We start from the raw sequence: 16,322 nt of genomic DNA on the forward strand, positions 1-16,322 counted from the left end.
GAGGGAAAAAAAAGGAAGGGGGGGGGGGGGGGAACAACAAACAAACCAACCCACAACCCCTCCCCGCCTCCCCCCTGAGCTTTCCAAAAAACCAAAGCTTTGTTAAGAGTTTTACTTCTTCACTGAAGAACAGCAGGAAAGAGAAATGTTGTTTCAGTAAAAGTCATTACTCTGCGGTGAGTAACAGTCTACTTAACTGGAGCGAGAGGATGAACTGCAGCGGCCAGTCTACACAGTTCGATATCTGAAGCAGGTGTTTATGCACAAGGACATCAACTGCTATTCCAAATCTCGGGTACCAACTAGCTACACAAAGCTGGCTCGGCATCAACTTCTTTGGAGAGCTTACTTTGCAACGTTAAAAAGAAACTGTCCTACAAAAATCCCCTGATCACTACAAGGTAAAAGATGATAGCTCCATTAGCACTGTCCTGCTTTTACCAATTACTGCTCAAGAGTTAGCCTGAAGCACAACGAAAGAAGAAATATGGTTCATCTCCGCTTCATACTCCACAGCCACTAACATACTCCAGGGAAAGAAAGCTCTCTCTAGTCTTACTTTATATGTGGTAACAACTATCCTGGTCCTCCACAATAAATAAAGCAACAAAGCAAAGGAAAAATGCTTTCACTAAACTGAAAGTCACCACGTCTGAGCTACTACAAATAACTCCAAATGAAAGGTCCCAATTCTGCAGCATTTATCCGTCCAAGCACTACCCCTAAAAGGATTAAAATGTACCTGAGCACAGGAAGGCTATAACTGGGTCACTTTTTTGAATGGAAGAAATGTACAGTAATTGATGAAGACACAACATTAATCCAAAGATGTCAGAGGTAGGGTGGCAATATGATGGAAATGCAAGTTTTTGCTAAGTTCTTCATATTACCACTTTCCATTGATTCATTTAGTGGATGCAAACGAGTTTCCTAAGTATTTTCATACAGGATATTTGTGTCACTTTAACACACTTCAGTTACATTTTTCAGAGGTGCTTTAGATATTTGGACACATTTAAAATGGAAAAGCAATTGCATCTGGTTTATGTACCCAGGTCTGACAATCTCAGCTTAAACAAAAATATCCACTTATTATACTACAGCAGCTTTACCAAAGAGGTAAAAAATAAATATAAATAACCCCTTCTCCAACCCTGCATTTCCCATTTGACCATCTTAAAGAATTAATATCTGTGCTATTCAGGGTCTGATCAGCAGAGCGCAGCACTGGCACATTTAATAACCACCTGGAGTGTATGCAAAGCTGCAAACCAAGGACAAGCTCCTGTTCTCATACCCTCCCTCTCATACACAGAGGCCTGTGTACCCATCTACATTTGCAGAAGCTGGCTATGCACCCTCACTCAGAAAGGAGCAAGGCATCAGATAAATTATACCTTTGCGAGTGCAAGGGTCTAGCATACTCTGATTACAGCAACCCAAGCCACTGTGTGCAAAGAAACAGCTTTGAGATCCAACAGAAAGGCACAAAGATGTTTTTCAGAATGAGAAATAGCTGAACCTTTTAAATTTCATAAAAGTTTTTTTTTTTAATTGAAGTCATCATTTAGCTCCTTGCCTAGTGCAAATATTTTGATCCCTGTTGCAAAGATAAAAGAAACATCCTTTCTGACGTGCCAAAGGATAGCTGGAGGACTGGCTTCTGTGCAGGCACAGCTCAAGGCCAGAATGGCTGGAGTAATTAGAGGTAATACCGACTTTTTAATTTAGCTCTCAGTTCAGGGAATGTGGAATGTGGGGAAGCAGTTACCCAGGCAGAGATTCCTTTAAAATCTCATGGTAAATGAGAAATGTGATAGAGGAAAGCCAGTGAAAAAATGACAAGTGCTTCCAAGTAGGGAAACTCTCAATACTGGCTATGCACATTCTTAATCCCATGTCTAAGAAATCTGCATTCAATAAAGAAGATACTTTAATGTGTATCATTTTTTGAGTTTAGGACTTTCAATTCCATTTTCCACACTCCCTGTTAATGCTGAATTGTTCTAGCCAGTACTTATTGCATGGCATGGTTAAGAGTGAATTCTTCTCTTTCAAAAGACCACACAGGATGTGTTTTTTCTACTCCCAGCTTCTCCCCTCCAAAGGGGGGGGAGAATAAGAAAAAGAAAAAAAAAAAAAACTTTTAAGCATTGCCATGAGCTGGCAAATTAAGGGCAACCTCTCATTCCTGAGACTTAGCATTATAGAGGAGTTAGTCCAGGGCACCTATTTACTATAGTTTAAAGGATCAGCCTGGAATGAAGAAAGAACAAATTCTTAACTATTCATCTACTGCGCTTTCAAATACAGTTCGCTAGCTCACAGATACGTGGATAAAACCATCTCCAGCTCACATGTAAAACAACTAATTTGGTAAGTGGAATCCGAGACACGGCGTAAGCAGCTTGGCAGCTGTATGAACCTACTTTGGCAGTATTATTGTCACTGTGACCAAAATTCACCTCTGTAAAGCAGGTTGATTTTTATGTCATGACAAGATTTCCTAAGTAAGGCTTAAAGAGATGCATGGACTCGCACTGATTCTCTGCAGATTAATCAAATGCACCCAAAGGACGGTGGTTATTTCCAGCAAAACAGACCCACATTTGTATTTTCTTTCATAGCTATCATTTGTTTTAGAGACAAAACCGGATGCACCAAGCAAAAATGAATGGTTAACTACTGAGGACAACATTAGCATGATAACTACCTGACAGCTTTAAGTTTGGATTTGACATTGCTATAGTGAAGCAGCAGTGAGAAGGCCTTATTACCATTCACAAAGATCTCAGCCCAGGGAGCTGCAGTGGTACAGTACATAGCCTCACATAATGGCATACTGGCTAAGGAATGTACTTTCTTTAAGAACAAAAATCCCACATACAATATGCGTGGGAAAGGCAGCCAGGGTTAGAGTCCTTCTTCTGTACAGCCTACAAAATAAATTTTAGAAAAAAGCCACAGAAAACAGAACATCCAATGAGCACAGTACTTCGATTCCAGTTCCTTGTTGGCTAAAAAAAAAAGGACCCCCAAAATCCCAGACCCTGTTTGATGCACAATTTCTACAGTCTATTGTTCCACAGAGGGAGGAAGGGATCCTAATCATGGCTTAGTTATAAAAGGACAAGTGGAGCTTTGGGTTGTTAAGGTAGAAAGCAATTTCTCATCACACAAAAAACTACAGAGATTAATTCAGCCTGAAACTAGCAAATACCACTCTGGTAAGTCCCCTGGCCATATTCAGTGATTATGCAAATAACTGTGTTATGTTATGTTAAAGGTATAAATAGGCTTAGAAACTGAGTAATTTTCCCAATGCAGTAGAAGGAAGGTTGGGAAGGTGGAAAAAACAGCAGCCTGACATTTAACCCTAATATCTGAGACAGTAGAGTTAACACGAATTTATATTTATGCATGTAAAGCCAACCTGGACTCAGCTTTTGGTTTATAAAAAGAGCTGTTTCCAATGGCATAAAATACAAAACTGGTATATGATACAGTCATTTTCCAAACCCTTATAATAACACAGCAATGCGAAGAATGCGTCTACTTGTAACGTGCAATTTATACCGTAAGCTGTCCATAAACTTCTGAACAACAGAACGCGAGTCAGTTCATTAACTTTGTTCAAGCGTTACCCAGGAAAGCTTGGCCTGTGATCACACACCCTGTTCCTGTCTGAGCCACTGAAGCAGACTCCAGCTGTGGGTCACAGTAACTGGGCAGGAATCCTTATATCTGCCTTCCTGACCAACTGTTCAAAAACCCTGCTCAGCCTCAACGAGCCAATTCTCTGAGCCAGGTTAGGAAAGATGACGATGCTGACAAATCTGAGGTGACATTGCTCGCCAGAAATGACCTGACATCACTCAAGTGAGGTCAGAACAGGACACCTGATGTGTGCTGCAAGAGCTGCAGAAAGGTCTTCCAACGCTACTGGTCAGCAAAACTGGGAAGGTGAATGATGATCTCTTCTTCACATCACCAAGAACATGAACTCTGCAGAAACTGATGGTGAGAATCATCATCCTCCAAGGATGTTTTCTTGCATTCATAAAATTATTAGCTAAAACTGAGGGATTTTTTTTCCCTAAAGGTCAATATTTAAGGAAAAATCAGAGACTGAGACACAAAACCAAAACCACATGCAGAGAGGAAAAAAAAAACCAAAACAAATTAAGAAGATATTCCTACCCATGCGTGCAACTGGAATACACCAGACTATCTATTCAGACTAAGAAACCAAGAGCAGTCAGGTAGCCACATACAAATACAGGGAAAGACGTTCTGCCACAAAGCAGAACCAACAGTTAAAACTTTGGATTCTGCAACCAGACCAAAGAGCAACTTTAGATGTTTTCAAGCTGAAAATATTTGCTTGCAGTACAAGCCACAGAGCAAATCAAGAACACACAGACCCTAAAACTTCTTTTACACTCAGGAGCACTGTTGGCCTGAGGGCATAGCTTCAAGATAGCCTGGCTTGAAGAGGTAAAGCCAATTTTTTAAACTCCCACCCCAATCCTTCAGCCCCAGGCTACTCTCTCCTATTTCCTCTCATTGCAGCTGCAACTATTTTAGTGGCTACAGTGTAAGTCCCTGAAACAATCCAGATTAAAAAAGGAAGAGGAAAGTTGAATTTCTTTTGGGGGATTATTTTTAAATGAGATTAGCTCAGTGATTCACTTCCCAACTCTTCATCCCAGAAACTCTCTCACCATAACTGTCCTGAGACAGTCCTCTGTAGCATGGGAAGGGGGAAGGAATAATCAAAGACAGAAGCTTGTTAAAGTAGATTTCTGCAATAGAGAAGCCTGGTGTACTTTGAATCCACAGAAGACCACATCCAGTCCCACATGGGTAACATGGAGTTGATAAACTTGCCGATGTTATAGAGAACAGCAGTGATTTTTCAGTCTGCAACTGTGCAAAGCAACTCTGATGTCTACTTATAGGAGGTCACACATCCTCCCATAATTAGGTCACAGTCACAATCCTATGGATCCTGCGCTAGCTGAGGAAAATTAACTAAATGGGACATACTACGTTCTAGGGTGAGAAACAATTTAAAGCCTTACTTGATGAAAAAAGCACTTGTAGCAAGCCCCCACAGCACCCATCACAAATTTTCATGGAACAACCCTAAAGCAAAGATGAAGTGTTAAGGCTACTACTGTGAAAACATTGGGTTTTGCAGTCAGAATCATCTGTGTGCCCTAGCAACCATGGTATTTGGTCAAATACCAACAAACATCATGCAGACCTACACTGACACAGCAGTGACCAATACAAATGTAGCAAGGCAGAAGTGTATGGAATTATTTAAATTAAAATATCAGGCTAAAGATTACCAACATTTTCAGGGAATAATCCATCACCTTATAAATAAGAAGGCTAAATCATGGCAAAAAAATTAATGCCTACAACCTTCAGCAAGACAATATATACTCTGACATGTTTTGTTTGTCTCGTGGGGTTAACTTGGGGGTGGGGAATGGAAGGGGATAGATGAGCAAACTATTGACAGCCCTTCAAAAACTGTTCCATCTTTTTTTTGTGTTATGGTAACTAAGAAGCAATGAACACTGATTTTAAAAAAACACACACACACCCCCCAAAAAAACCCCAAACCGACAACAACCACTTATTTATAAGAGACTCCTTTCCTTTCCTCCATGTTCCATCTTACTTTCAAGCAGCTGGGACTAGGGAAAAGTGACTGACAGGTAAATAAATAATAAGTTTTATCTCCCAAATAAGCACATTTCAAACAAATGTGGCATTTCTTACATTACAACAACAAAACGTGTAAAAAGAGATCATTGTTGGAATAGGGTAGGAGGAAAAGAGGCGGAGGGTCATGACAATGTAATCCTGTCTTCAGAGCTCATCTCATACTGCCTCTCAGAACTTAAAATAGTGAATAACCTGTTTATTACAGGTACATTATTACAACAGCATTACCAGCACCAACCATCAGAACAGCATCACCATGCTGTCACCAACAGGCAGCTTGTCTGAGCAATGGGTGATAATTATAGAAGATACCGGGACATGAAATTGAACCTAAAATTCTATAACCTAAAACCCAAGAAATTCAGACTGGTCATTCAGAGACTAAGCAATTGCCACACAGCTGCTACTGATACCACATACACCACTGAGCCCAGTGGTTTACTCACAGTATGGTAAACAGAGGCACTCAGGCTCCCTAATGCCTCAGTAAACCCAGGCTTAAGTACCTAATGTACATTAAAGCATGTTTATGCCTACCTACACTTATGTAATTTGGCAGAGGGCTACTGGGAGCATTCAAAAAATTAGCCATTATACTCCAGTGCCATCTTTATCTTTTTAATTGCCGTTATCCCCTACGACCATAAAAGAAGAAATACTAGTGGTGGCGTGTAAATACATGACTCAAACATTTCACTTAGCAAGACACTGAATTTACTGATGTGCATCAGATTCACTTTGAAATAGATACATATGCAAAATCAGGGTGCATTAAAACTGGTGATCATGGTGAACAACAAACTTAACTCATCCAGCCTTAGGAAATTCTGAATCATTCCTTCTTTGCTAAATGTTGCATATACGAAGATTTTAAAACAGAACTATAGAAAATGTATTTTTTTTTTCTCCTGGATCAACACTGTACTGCAAGACTGCATACACTGTAAAGACAGTAAATGTAAATAGAAACAATTGCTTCTATAGCACCGCCAATGAAAATTAAGTGATTGCTATAAATTAATACTTACTGCCAAAAATACGGTATCTATTCTGGATTAATTGAACTCATTTAATTGGCAAACCCAAATGGAAGCCAATGTGCCAATTAAGTGATTGTCCCAATTTTCAAAGATTCTCAGGGACAAGCTTCATGCTGGGAGTTAGCCTGTGAAATAAAAATGACTCTCTAACCAAGAGGCAGAGGGAGTGAAAGAACCATACACAACAATATAATACCTCGCCAAAAGCTTAACGAGGGAAAAAATACTTGATTCATGCAGCAATAACAAGGAAAACAAGTTGTGTGAATTGAAAATGAAATATAGGTTACTGGTACAATGCCAGACCAGAACTGTTTTGACCAAAATATTATTACAGCCCAATGACTGCTTGGTGTGCTGCATGGAACATTTGTCTCATATCAACGCCTATATTGTCCACGCTATCTGAAATCCCATTTCTATCCCATCGTTATCTTTGTTACAAATGGTGTCCTGTGACCTATCTGCTACGCAGCCTAAGCTGCGGTGATTCACATAAAAATGCTGCCGAGTGCTGGATAGAGAAGACATACTACAGTTTCTGCAAGATTAACAGAAGACTCACTAACCCAGGCAAGTCAAAAGTCTGAGAGCTTTCACCAGCACAAAACTAAGCTTCAAACTTTCAGGTAACATCTTCCATAGCATTTAAGAAATGCAATGACTCTTAAAACTTAGAGCCAGAAGCCAACTGCTGGAGCATCTAGGTGAAGAAATGCCTACAGTCCATTTCCACTGAACCGTCCAAGTTGTTCAAAAAACAACTGAAAAAACAGAATTTCAGCTTCCTATCTACTAAAACTTTCCCTTGCACTTGAGAGCTTAGAACTTTGGACTTTTAAAAAGAACCTGCAGGTAGGCATTCACAGTTCAAAAGCACTCTTTTTGCCAAAGAAGTCTAAGGCATACAACCCACCTCAAAACAGGATCAGTCTAACAAAACTGTCTGCACAGTTACTTAAGAGCTCAAAACCAGATACTCAGCTGTAAAATTCTGATGTTGATTCATACGTATCCAAAGCATGAAGAGCTGTAAGCCACAGGAATAAAAAATCCAAAATGTCAATTTTTACATGTTAAAGGGTATTATATGTATATATCAGTTGCTGAAATGAGATCATTTCAGTAAACCACCTTTTTGGAAATCACCATAGCTGACAGGGCCAAGCAAGTGGATTTACGACACTCCCTTGTTCTTCGGATTTTGCCACAGTTCCTGGAAGTATTCATGTTAGCTGGGGACAGCACTAACATACTCAGAAACATGCCTGATGTTTTTTGAATTAAAAACCAACCAAACAAACAAAAATAACTCAAAAAGCAACCCTACGTACTCCAATTTTTTGCATCTGTTCTTGCAGAAGCTACAATCAAGATCTGGGGCAGCACTGGGCTAAGTGCTGTACAAAGAATGAGAAACAAACCCTGCACGAAGGAGAGTGAAATCTTTCTTTAAACCTTTACAATTCACTAATCTCTACACACTTTTATAAGTTGCATTTAAAAATAGTTTTCTCCTCACTCATGTCCCAGATTTAACAGTGATATATTGAGGTCTCATTAAAAAGCCTTTATTACCTTCGCAAGCCACGGTACCTTACCTTATCTAGTATCAAATGCTGAAAATACTACAGATCTCAGAATCCATCTGACCTGATATAAGAACTAAGATTATTCCAGGGACTTCATAGGACAGGGTCTAACCCCTGTGCCTTTCTAAAACATTTGTAGGCCTGTATTTTTCTTAAGACAACTTCACCAGCATAAGCCAAAAAGGATGATGTGTACCAACTGCCAACTACTTGCCCCCTTGTTCACTTACACATTTTTCCCAAATTCAAGGATTCATAATGGTTTCTCATCGGTAATTTAGAAGTTCCTGCACCACACCTTTTCTACGCAACCTGGTTATAAACTAGTAACACTTGGGGATACTACAGCTATCATCTCAGTAACCTCATTATAGACAATCGTACTTCTAGATCCCAAAAGCTACAGTTCAGAGGTGCACCAGGGCGGGAAAGGCTGATTTCCTCAAGGTGAGGAACTCTTGGTCATATCCAGCCGTGATCTACTCATGAAGGAATCCCTGCAGACATTCACTGTAGGATGTGATCAGGTGTCAGGATGATCACCTGTATTCTTGTGCTCACGGCACTACAGAAAAAATCTTACAGTAAATAAACCTACTGCAGCTTTAGGGACTCATTTTGAAAGCTTCCAAAGCTGAAAGAAGTGGCAGACACTGCAGAAAAAACAACCTTTTCAGAAACACATATATACACGCACACAAAAGAGATCCTATTTCTAGCTTTGCAGTGAGTATATTCACCTTCTCTCTAGTGCCTGTCAGGTTAATGCAGCTTCAGGTAGCATCTTTCTGTGACAGCACAATTTCAACAGGGTGCTGAAATAAAGATTTTTATATTTATCTCACCGTTTTAATCCTGTTTCCCCACAAAATGTAGACAAATGGAAGAAAAAGGCAACGGGGACAGAGCGTGCGTCCGTGTCTGTAAGCACACGAGCCTGCTGGAGGAGAGGCTGTTAGCACGCTGCTTTTAAAGCATTGCAACTTGCTGAACTCATGAAGAGGTGCTGAGAGGAAGTCAGATGGTCAATAACATAAGGTAAACTTAATATTAAGTACAAATATCAATTTATGCTTAAGTTAATGACAGGCTGAGGAGAGCTGTTTTGTAGGCTTGTATGAGAAATATTATATAAAGGGTGTCTTTCACAACTTCATTTCTTGTAACACAGAAATAAAGCACTCTTCTGGACCTTCCAAGGAAAAGATACTCCTTTCCTTTAAAATAACATTACTATCTCAGAGAAACGTTAGAAAATCCATATGCTGCAATATTACTTGGCTCAAATACAGCTTTTCATCCCTAGAACTCAGAAGTGTTCTACAAAGAAAGTCAATATCATCAACTGCATTTTCCAAACTGGAGCAGAAAAAGAAAAAAACGACATGTGTGAAGGTTACCCAGCAGGCCAGCAGCACAGTGGGAATAGGAGGCTGAGGCAGTGAGAAAAATGGTATATCTAGTATGACCAAATTCTAAAAATACAGAACACAAGTCAGGAGGGGAATACAAAATATTAGCAGCCCTTGAGGACTACTCGGGCAGCTGTCTTATTATCTAACTCCTGTAGTCTGTCATCTAGCATTGCATCTCATTCAGCCCGGTTCTCAAAATCCACAGCACAGGGTTTCATGATGACCATGAAGTTTCAAGAACCACCAGGAGTACCCAAACAAACCAGGTCTCCAATACAAAAGCACTTGCCTTTCTGCTAAACCACAAACAAGAAACAAACAGTTTTAAAAAGTAGGTGAAAGTACAAATCATAAACATAAAAAACACAATAGAAGTACTATCAAACAAAGGACTAAAGCTACTCGGGTGCCCAGAATAAACTGGCAATGACAGAAATATTAAAGTTTCTGCCCTACCTTACATGTACAGTATAGGAGGACACTCAACCTCCATACATTTAGAAAAACCTTTATAGTTTATTTCTTGTTAAGAAAAAGCTCTGGAAACAAAGCACTTATATAAATTAATAATAAGCACTTTGAAATATATTGCGGATAAAAGGGGGGAGAGAAAGTAGGGATGATTTGTGTATGTTCATCTAACTGTGAATGCATAAATCGCCTTTTCCCAAAGTACAAAAACATGTACACAGGCAAAGTTCAAGAGACAAATGAATAAGCATCACCGGTCTGTCAACGGTGTCAGAATTTCCCAAGCTCTCCATAGTGTCGCTAGTCTCAGCAGTTGCTCACCTGGCAGAACGTGAAATTCATTTAAAGTGACAAAGCCTTGCACCCAGTTGGGTCTCCAGCTGTCTGCTATGGGAAGCAATGGAGAACAGAAAACACCACAGCTATGTCCAACTTCTCCAAGCCCCTGCAGCCTCCAATCCCCAGAGGCTGAAACAGCAAGCAACAACAAAACCTGAAGTCTGCAACTTAAACAACTACTAACCGAAAATTAAATGTATTATGCCACTACGAGAAACTCACATACCATGTAAGGAGCATGCTCTGGGAAAAGGCTAAACCAGAGGCAGTTAAAAAGGCAAAATGAAGGAAAAGCACAAGGAAAAAAATCTCAGGCTTAAAATGATCAGAAAAAAGACAGAATACAGGAGATGCACTGGTTAAACTGAGAATAGAAAGTGACAGTGTTGAACTCTGTCCTGTAAATATTTACATCTTGTAAATACTACCTTCTGACTGGACATAAGGCAGAGGTTGAAAGTGGAAATTTGATTCACTCAACACAGTAAACATCAGCAAGTGAGGTTTTTCTACCCACCTACAACATATTCAGAGGACCACGAGGTCAAAACAACACTGTAAGCACAAATCTAAGCCATCATAAATACAGGTTCAGTAGCTTTATATGTAGCTTTGTGCTTCATCATACCAAATCACTGTGCAGCAAATCTTAGCTGTGAATTTTCTTGTTTATCGTCCTCTAAATCTCTTTTTTATAGCCACCTGGACTGTTCAGTTTTTATATTGCTGGCATAGAGCTGTGCAAGAAGACATGTTCTAAAAAGTAAATTAATAATTAGCACAGTGAGAGGAACATTATGCATATGTGTAGGTTGTAGTATAGATCTGAACACTAAACCATGTCCATGAGAGCAACAGCCTGGATGAGAACAGGGAAAGCATGGAGTCAGAACAGGTGAACCTCTCCTTCATTGTAAATCAACAATGTTAAAAAACAATAACAAATGAGGCATGCCAGCTAACTTGTGTTACAGGTGGAGACACTGAATTACAGACTCACATTCCTGAGACACACCTTGAGGTTACAGACAGCAGGGTGTCAAACAGTGATTTACACAAGACTCCTGGCTCTAGGGTGTTAAGAAGCACCATGTGCTGAGGCTGGGAGCATGCACTGCTGGCTGAGTAACGCTGATTAGAACAGACAGTGCTCTCAAACAGGCGGCACCAGCGTGAACTGCAGGCCAAGGTGGAGAGAAGGAAAAAATATCCACGTATGCGAAAAAAAACATACGTAGGAACTGACAATTGCAAAAAGTCAAAATTAACAGTGGATAAGCAAGGAGTGAAGCAGAGTGACAAGCACAGAAAATACCAGCAGACAAAAATGCTGATGAATCCTACGTTTTGGGTTGGTTTTTTTGGCTTGAAAATAAAGTTTGGAACCAAATATTATCATTGTATTCTACGGGGTTTGATGACGCTTTTAAAAGAGTAAGACATAGTACTTTGTTCCCCTGTTTGAAATTAAAATAAATACCTGGCTCATAGGGATTTTACTACCTATAAATTTTCTGAACATTGTGTAAAGAACAGCTAATCCAAAATCTATTTCACATGACCCAGCCAGATACTAATGGTGCTTTAAACTTCAAATAATCCACTGGGATGAACACCCCTCAGCCCCATACATCAGACGAATCTGACTGTCCTGCAGTACAGCTAAATCTAGCCCATCTCTCATGCTGCTGCTGCACTGCTGGCAGTCCAGAAGCAGAGAACATATGGCTTTTCCAGGCTGAAGCCCTGCCACTGCCACATGATCCAATGAGAGGGAAAAATTGTCACTGGTGCCACATCACAGTAAGTAATCTTAGCCATGCTGCTGGACTGCCCACCCCTCAAGAGCACCACTGCTGTCCTGGAACATTCAGACCCTGCCCCTATCCAAGGTCTGTTGCAGAATGCAATTTCCCCCTCAGCTTCGTACGCCAATGAGGCAATTCAGAAAATCTGAAAATAACAAGCAAGATACAACTTCCAGACACTCCTAGACTGAAACAAGGCAGGTCAAGCTTCTGTGAGGTAAGGTAACTTCACAAAACGACCAAATCCAATTGCCCTATTTGGCTGCTATTAAAATAACATCTGACCTTCCAAACTCAGCAAATGCTACAGGGAGTTGTGAAAGTGGAACTGCAGGTACTTTACTCAATCATTTAAAAAGAAAACAATTATATCAAGGTAATACAGTTGTCTGTGGCCCACTGCCCACTTGTTGTGCCTTCTGCAAGCATGAGAACAGCACCTTTGCGGTTGCTTTTTTGCAATTCTGTTCCCTCTGATGGCAGGTTAGCTTTCGGGATGAGGTTTTATTTCTGTAGACTTAGCCAGCATTTTGCTAAAATCTTATTCTTCCATAATGCTGCACGCTTCAAAGAGCGTGTTTTTACAAGAAATTCCCTTCATGCTCAAAAGTCTTGCTGGAAAAAAGGTTAATGCAGACTGAAAATCGTTGTGACATTATGGACCTTTTAATTTGTTACCAGACCTGCTTTGGGGCACATATTAATAGGGCAGAAGCGTTATGCATGCTCCTTCTCTCTCTCCTTGACAAACTGCCAGAGGAAGGAAAGTATTTTGGTCTTCTTGAAAGTACTATGCAATGCATTTAAAAATCTGAAAGTCAAGGAATATAAATCAATCAATGCGTAACTAGAATATAAGAGTATTTTGGTTCAGAACCAAAACCAATGCATATAGAAAATGCAACAAGGTGTTTTACCATAGCGCTAAGAGTCTCCTCCCAGTCTGGCCTCTCTCTGGGATGGATGCTTCTCTGAAGCTCCGGCACAAAGTCATCTTCTTCTGTATGTACAGAGGACTTCATCATTCTGGAAAGGAGGACAGACAGGTTTGATACTCAGTGACAATTTCTAGGTAATCTTACATACAGTCTGTTATGGTGCTCAGTTATGTGGTTCATATGACAGTATAAATGCTTTTATAAATCCAGAAATCTTACAGACTTCTAAGTTTCTCTCACTTCCTCATTATATAAGCAGGACAAGAGTATAAATCTGGTGGAGAGAAATATACACTTCCTAACCAATCAATGGATAATTTTGTTTAATCACTGCACAATTTGCAAGTCTTAAAACACAGAAAAACGCAGAGGGGTAATTTTCAGTCCGTTTCAAAAAAATTGCTTCTATCACCCAAGCAAACAATATTAGCCTTACGAGAAGAAATACATACATTTGATTCCTCAGTTGTCACTGCATGTTTTGCCTAAAATGGAGATAGCATTTTCCACATCTTAGCCTGAATTCACATCCCAAGGCCTGAGCCATCAGCTCTCCTAGTTCTTACTGATCCTATCTGAAGGGTGAGCACCTTCAACCACCCCAACTCTGCAGGGATGCGCTCAAATCAGTCTCATTTTATCAAGGTAAACTTTTCTTCAGATAAGGAGCCATCTTTCAAATACCCTATGAAGTATATTTCAAGCCTGCAAAGAGATCAGAGGCTCAAAATCAAAATTTAAAAAGTATTCCTAAAAGCTTCTCAGCCTATCCTTCTGACAATTCTGCTGTTACAGCTAGAGAGCTTTTATATATTGCACTTGCAGGCCATATAAACGTGCCTTTGCGGAGCTTATGGCACAGACGTGAAGTACCAAAGGCCTGTTGAAAGTCTGGTATTATCCCTTCTGGTTTCATTAAATATGAGATTCAGGCAGGCTTTTCTTTTATTAATAGATCACCATTTATTTACTTAGGATAACCATTTTGATAATCAACAGTGCACACACGTGGACAGAAAAGCAAGGCTGGTTTTGCTAAATGTTAACTATGCCAATTTATGTACTGTTTGACTAAAACAAGCATGGTGAAAGCTGTTTAAAAAACCTCCTTTGCTTCAGATCCAAGATTTGAAGTTCTGAAACCCCGACGTGCTGTTTGACACAACGACGTAAGTGGCTGGGCCAAAGCATTTAACTCTCTTTTGTACTCTACATGAGGGTTAAGAATGAAGTAATTAACACTCACAGTAATAGCATGGCTGGGTTACAAAATTATATCCCATATAATTTTATACCTAGCTTTGTGATCACATTTCTGCTCTAATAAAAAACACATCCCAGAGAACATGGGCCTCAAAACCAAAAGTCATAATGCTGCAGGCTAATGCTACTAAGTGGTTTCATGTGCCATTCCCACTGCAAACATCACCAACTGGAAGTAGGCTGTCCCTAATGAGGCAAGAAAAAATACACCTACATGGTGAAAGCTGTATATTTCTGAAAAAAAAGGGCATGAAAATACCATGATTTAGAACGTAGAGGTGCAATGCCAGCTTAGATGGAAGACTCGCACCTTTGCAACGTATGTGTTCAAAAGAATTTGATTTTTGTAAACCTGAAAATTTGTTGCTCAGAGAGGTGGCTCTCTCATTTCTCCTCCTTTGCATATCAAGAGTGAAAAGATTTGGCCTGTTGCTCACAACCCCAGCTCCACCACATGCCAAGTTTGCCACTTATTGCCAACTGAAAGTAAAAGTTGAAACCTGCTGGTTCCAGAGAAAACCAGAACGTACAACTCAAAAACAACAGATAAACTAAAAAAAAAAAAAAAAACAAAACACAAACCTGTATTTTTTTTAAATCAATCTCATGATTTTGAAAAAGGCTCAATAAGGCTTTCCTCAGGATTTCTAGATGTTTGGGTCTGGCAATACTGCAGTTGTACAAAAAGATTCTGAACAAATCATCCCACAGCAGCTTTAGTCTAATGCCATCGGGCAGCATTTATTCTAACTCCATCGGGCAATGGAATGAAAGGAAGGGTAACACGAGCAAGGCCCACCTTTCTACACCACGGTTAAAACAAACAGCTTATCAAAATGCACACGTTCTCAGTTTAAAGACTTGAAAATAATGAGATTGAGTTTACATCTTTATCAGCACTTTGGATTACAAATGAATTTACTACACAACTTCTCAGGCTTATCGCAATTCCTCCTGGACTTCTCATTAGATATGTGGTTTCCTTTCGAGAAGCAAATTTGCTGAATGTCTAAAATGTTGCCAGTAACACAGGGCTGCCCAGGGACACAACTCCTCCTGCCATAGGTAAGCAATATTCACAAGATCTGACTATGCTCTCTTCCCAACTACTGACCTGCATTCACACAAAGTCCCTGACAGGCCATTTAGGTTCAATGGAAGACAGGCATTACTTTCTAGAAAATTTACCACACAGAACCTACAGAACAGGAGAGGGCAAAGATCGGTAATTAAGATTATAAAATAGATGTACACAAAGACGCTGTACGTATTACACAAACTCTATGCTTAGCCTGGTTACAGTGAACATTAGTTCAGTTACTTCTGGGAAGATGCTTCAAATATCAGCGTTGCCTGTGGTAAGACCGAGTGCAGAGAAGAATATGTTCTATTTTAAAATAACCTTGGGAATCAGGCCCACGTTCAGGGTCTCTACCCTCATATTGGACAAACATGGATGTCATAGTACCCAGTCCTTTTTACTAGACTCCAATCTATTTACTCGCGTGATTTGTTTAATCTGATTACGCCTATAAAACTCCATGATAAACTCTTCCCAAATCCTTCCCACTGAGATCCTGAAAGACAGTCCTATTATTCTTCCTATTAAAGGTGTTCTGGACTTTCACTAGAAAGAAGAAAAGCTCTGAGTGTACAATTGCATATTTAAAACAGTCAGTTCTTTGAGCATTTGCCAGACTTGTTTAACGGAATA

At 39.8% G+C, this 16,322-nt stretch overlaps 1 protein-coding gene across 5 annotated transcripts in view; it reads right to left on the reverse strand.

Annotated features, from left to right (window-relative positions):
- Nucleotides 1–16,322, reverse strand: part of ARHGAP32 (Rho GTPase activating protein 32) — a 267,989-nt gene that overhangs the window by 154,349 nt on the left and 97,318 nt on the right. For all 5 annotated transcript variants that reach the window (XM_052786350.1, XM_052786348.1, XM_052786349.1 and 2 more), the window contains exon 2: nt 13,325–13,433. In XM_052786350.1, the coding sequence (XP_052642310.1) occupies nt 13,325–13,432 (108 nt within the window). In that variant the 5' untranslated portion in view covers nt 13,433. The remainder of the gene's footprint in view (nt 1–13,324; nt 13,434–16,322) is intronic.

This window comes from Harpia harpyja, chromosome 4 (genome assembly GCF_026419915.1).
Source record: "Harpia harpyja isolate bHarHar1 chromosome 4, bHarHar1 primary haplotype, whole genome shotgun sequence".
NCBI lineage: Eukaryota > Metazoa > Chordata > Aves > Accipitriformes > Accipitridae > Harpia > Harpia harpyja.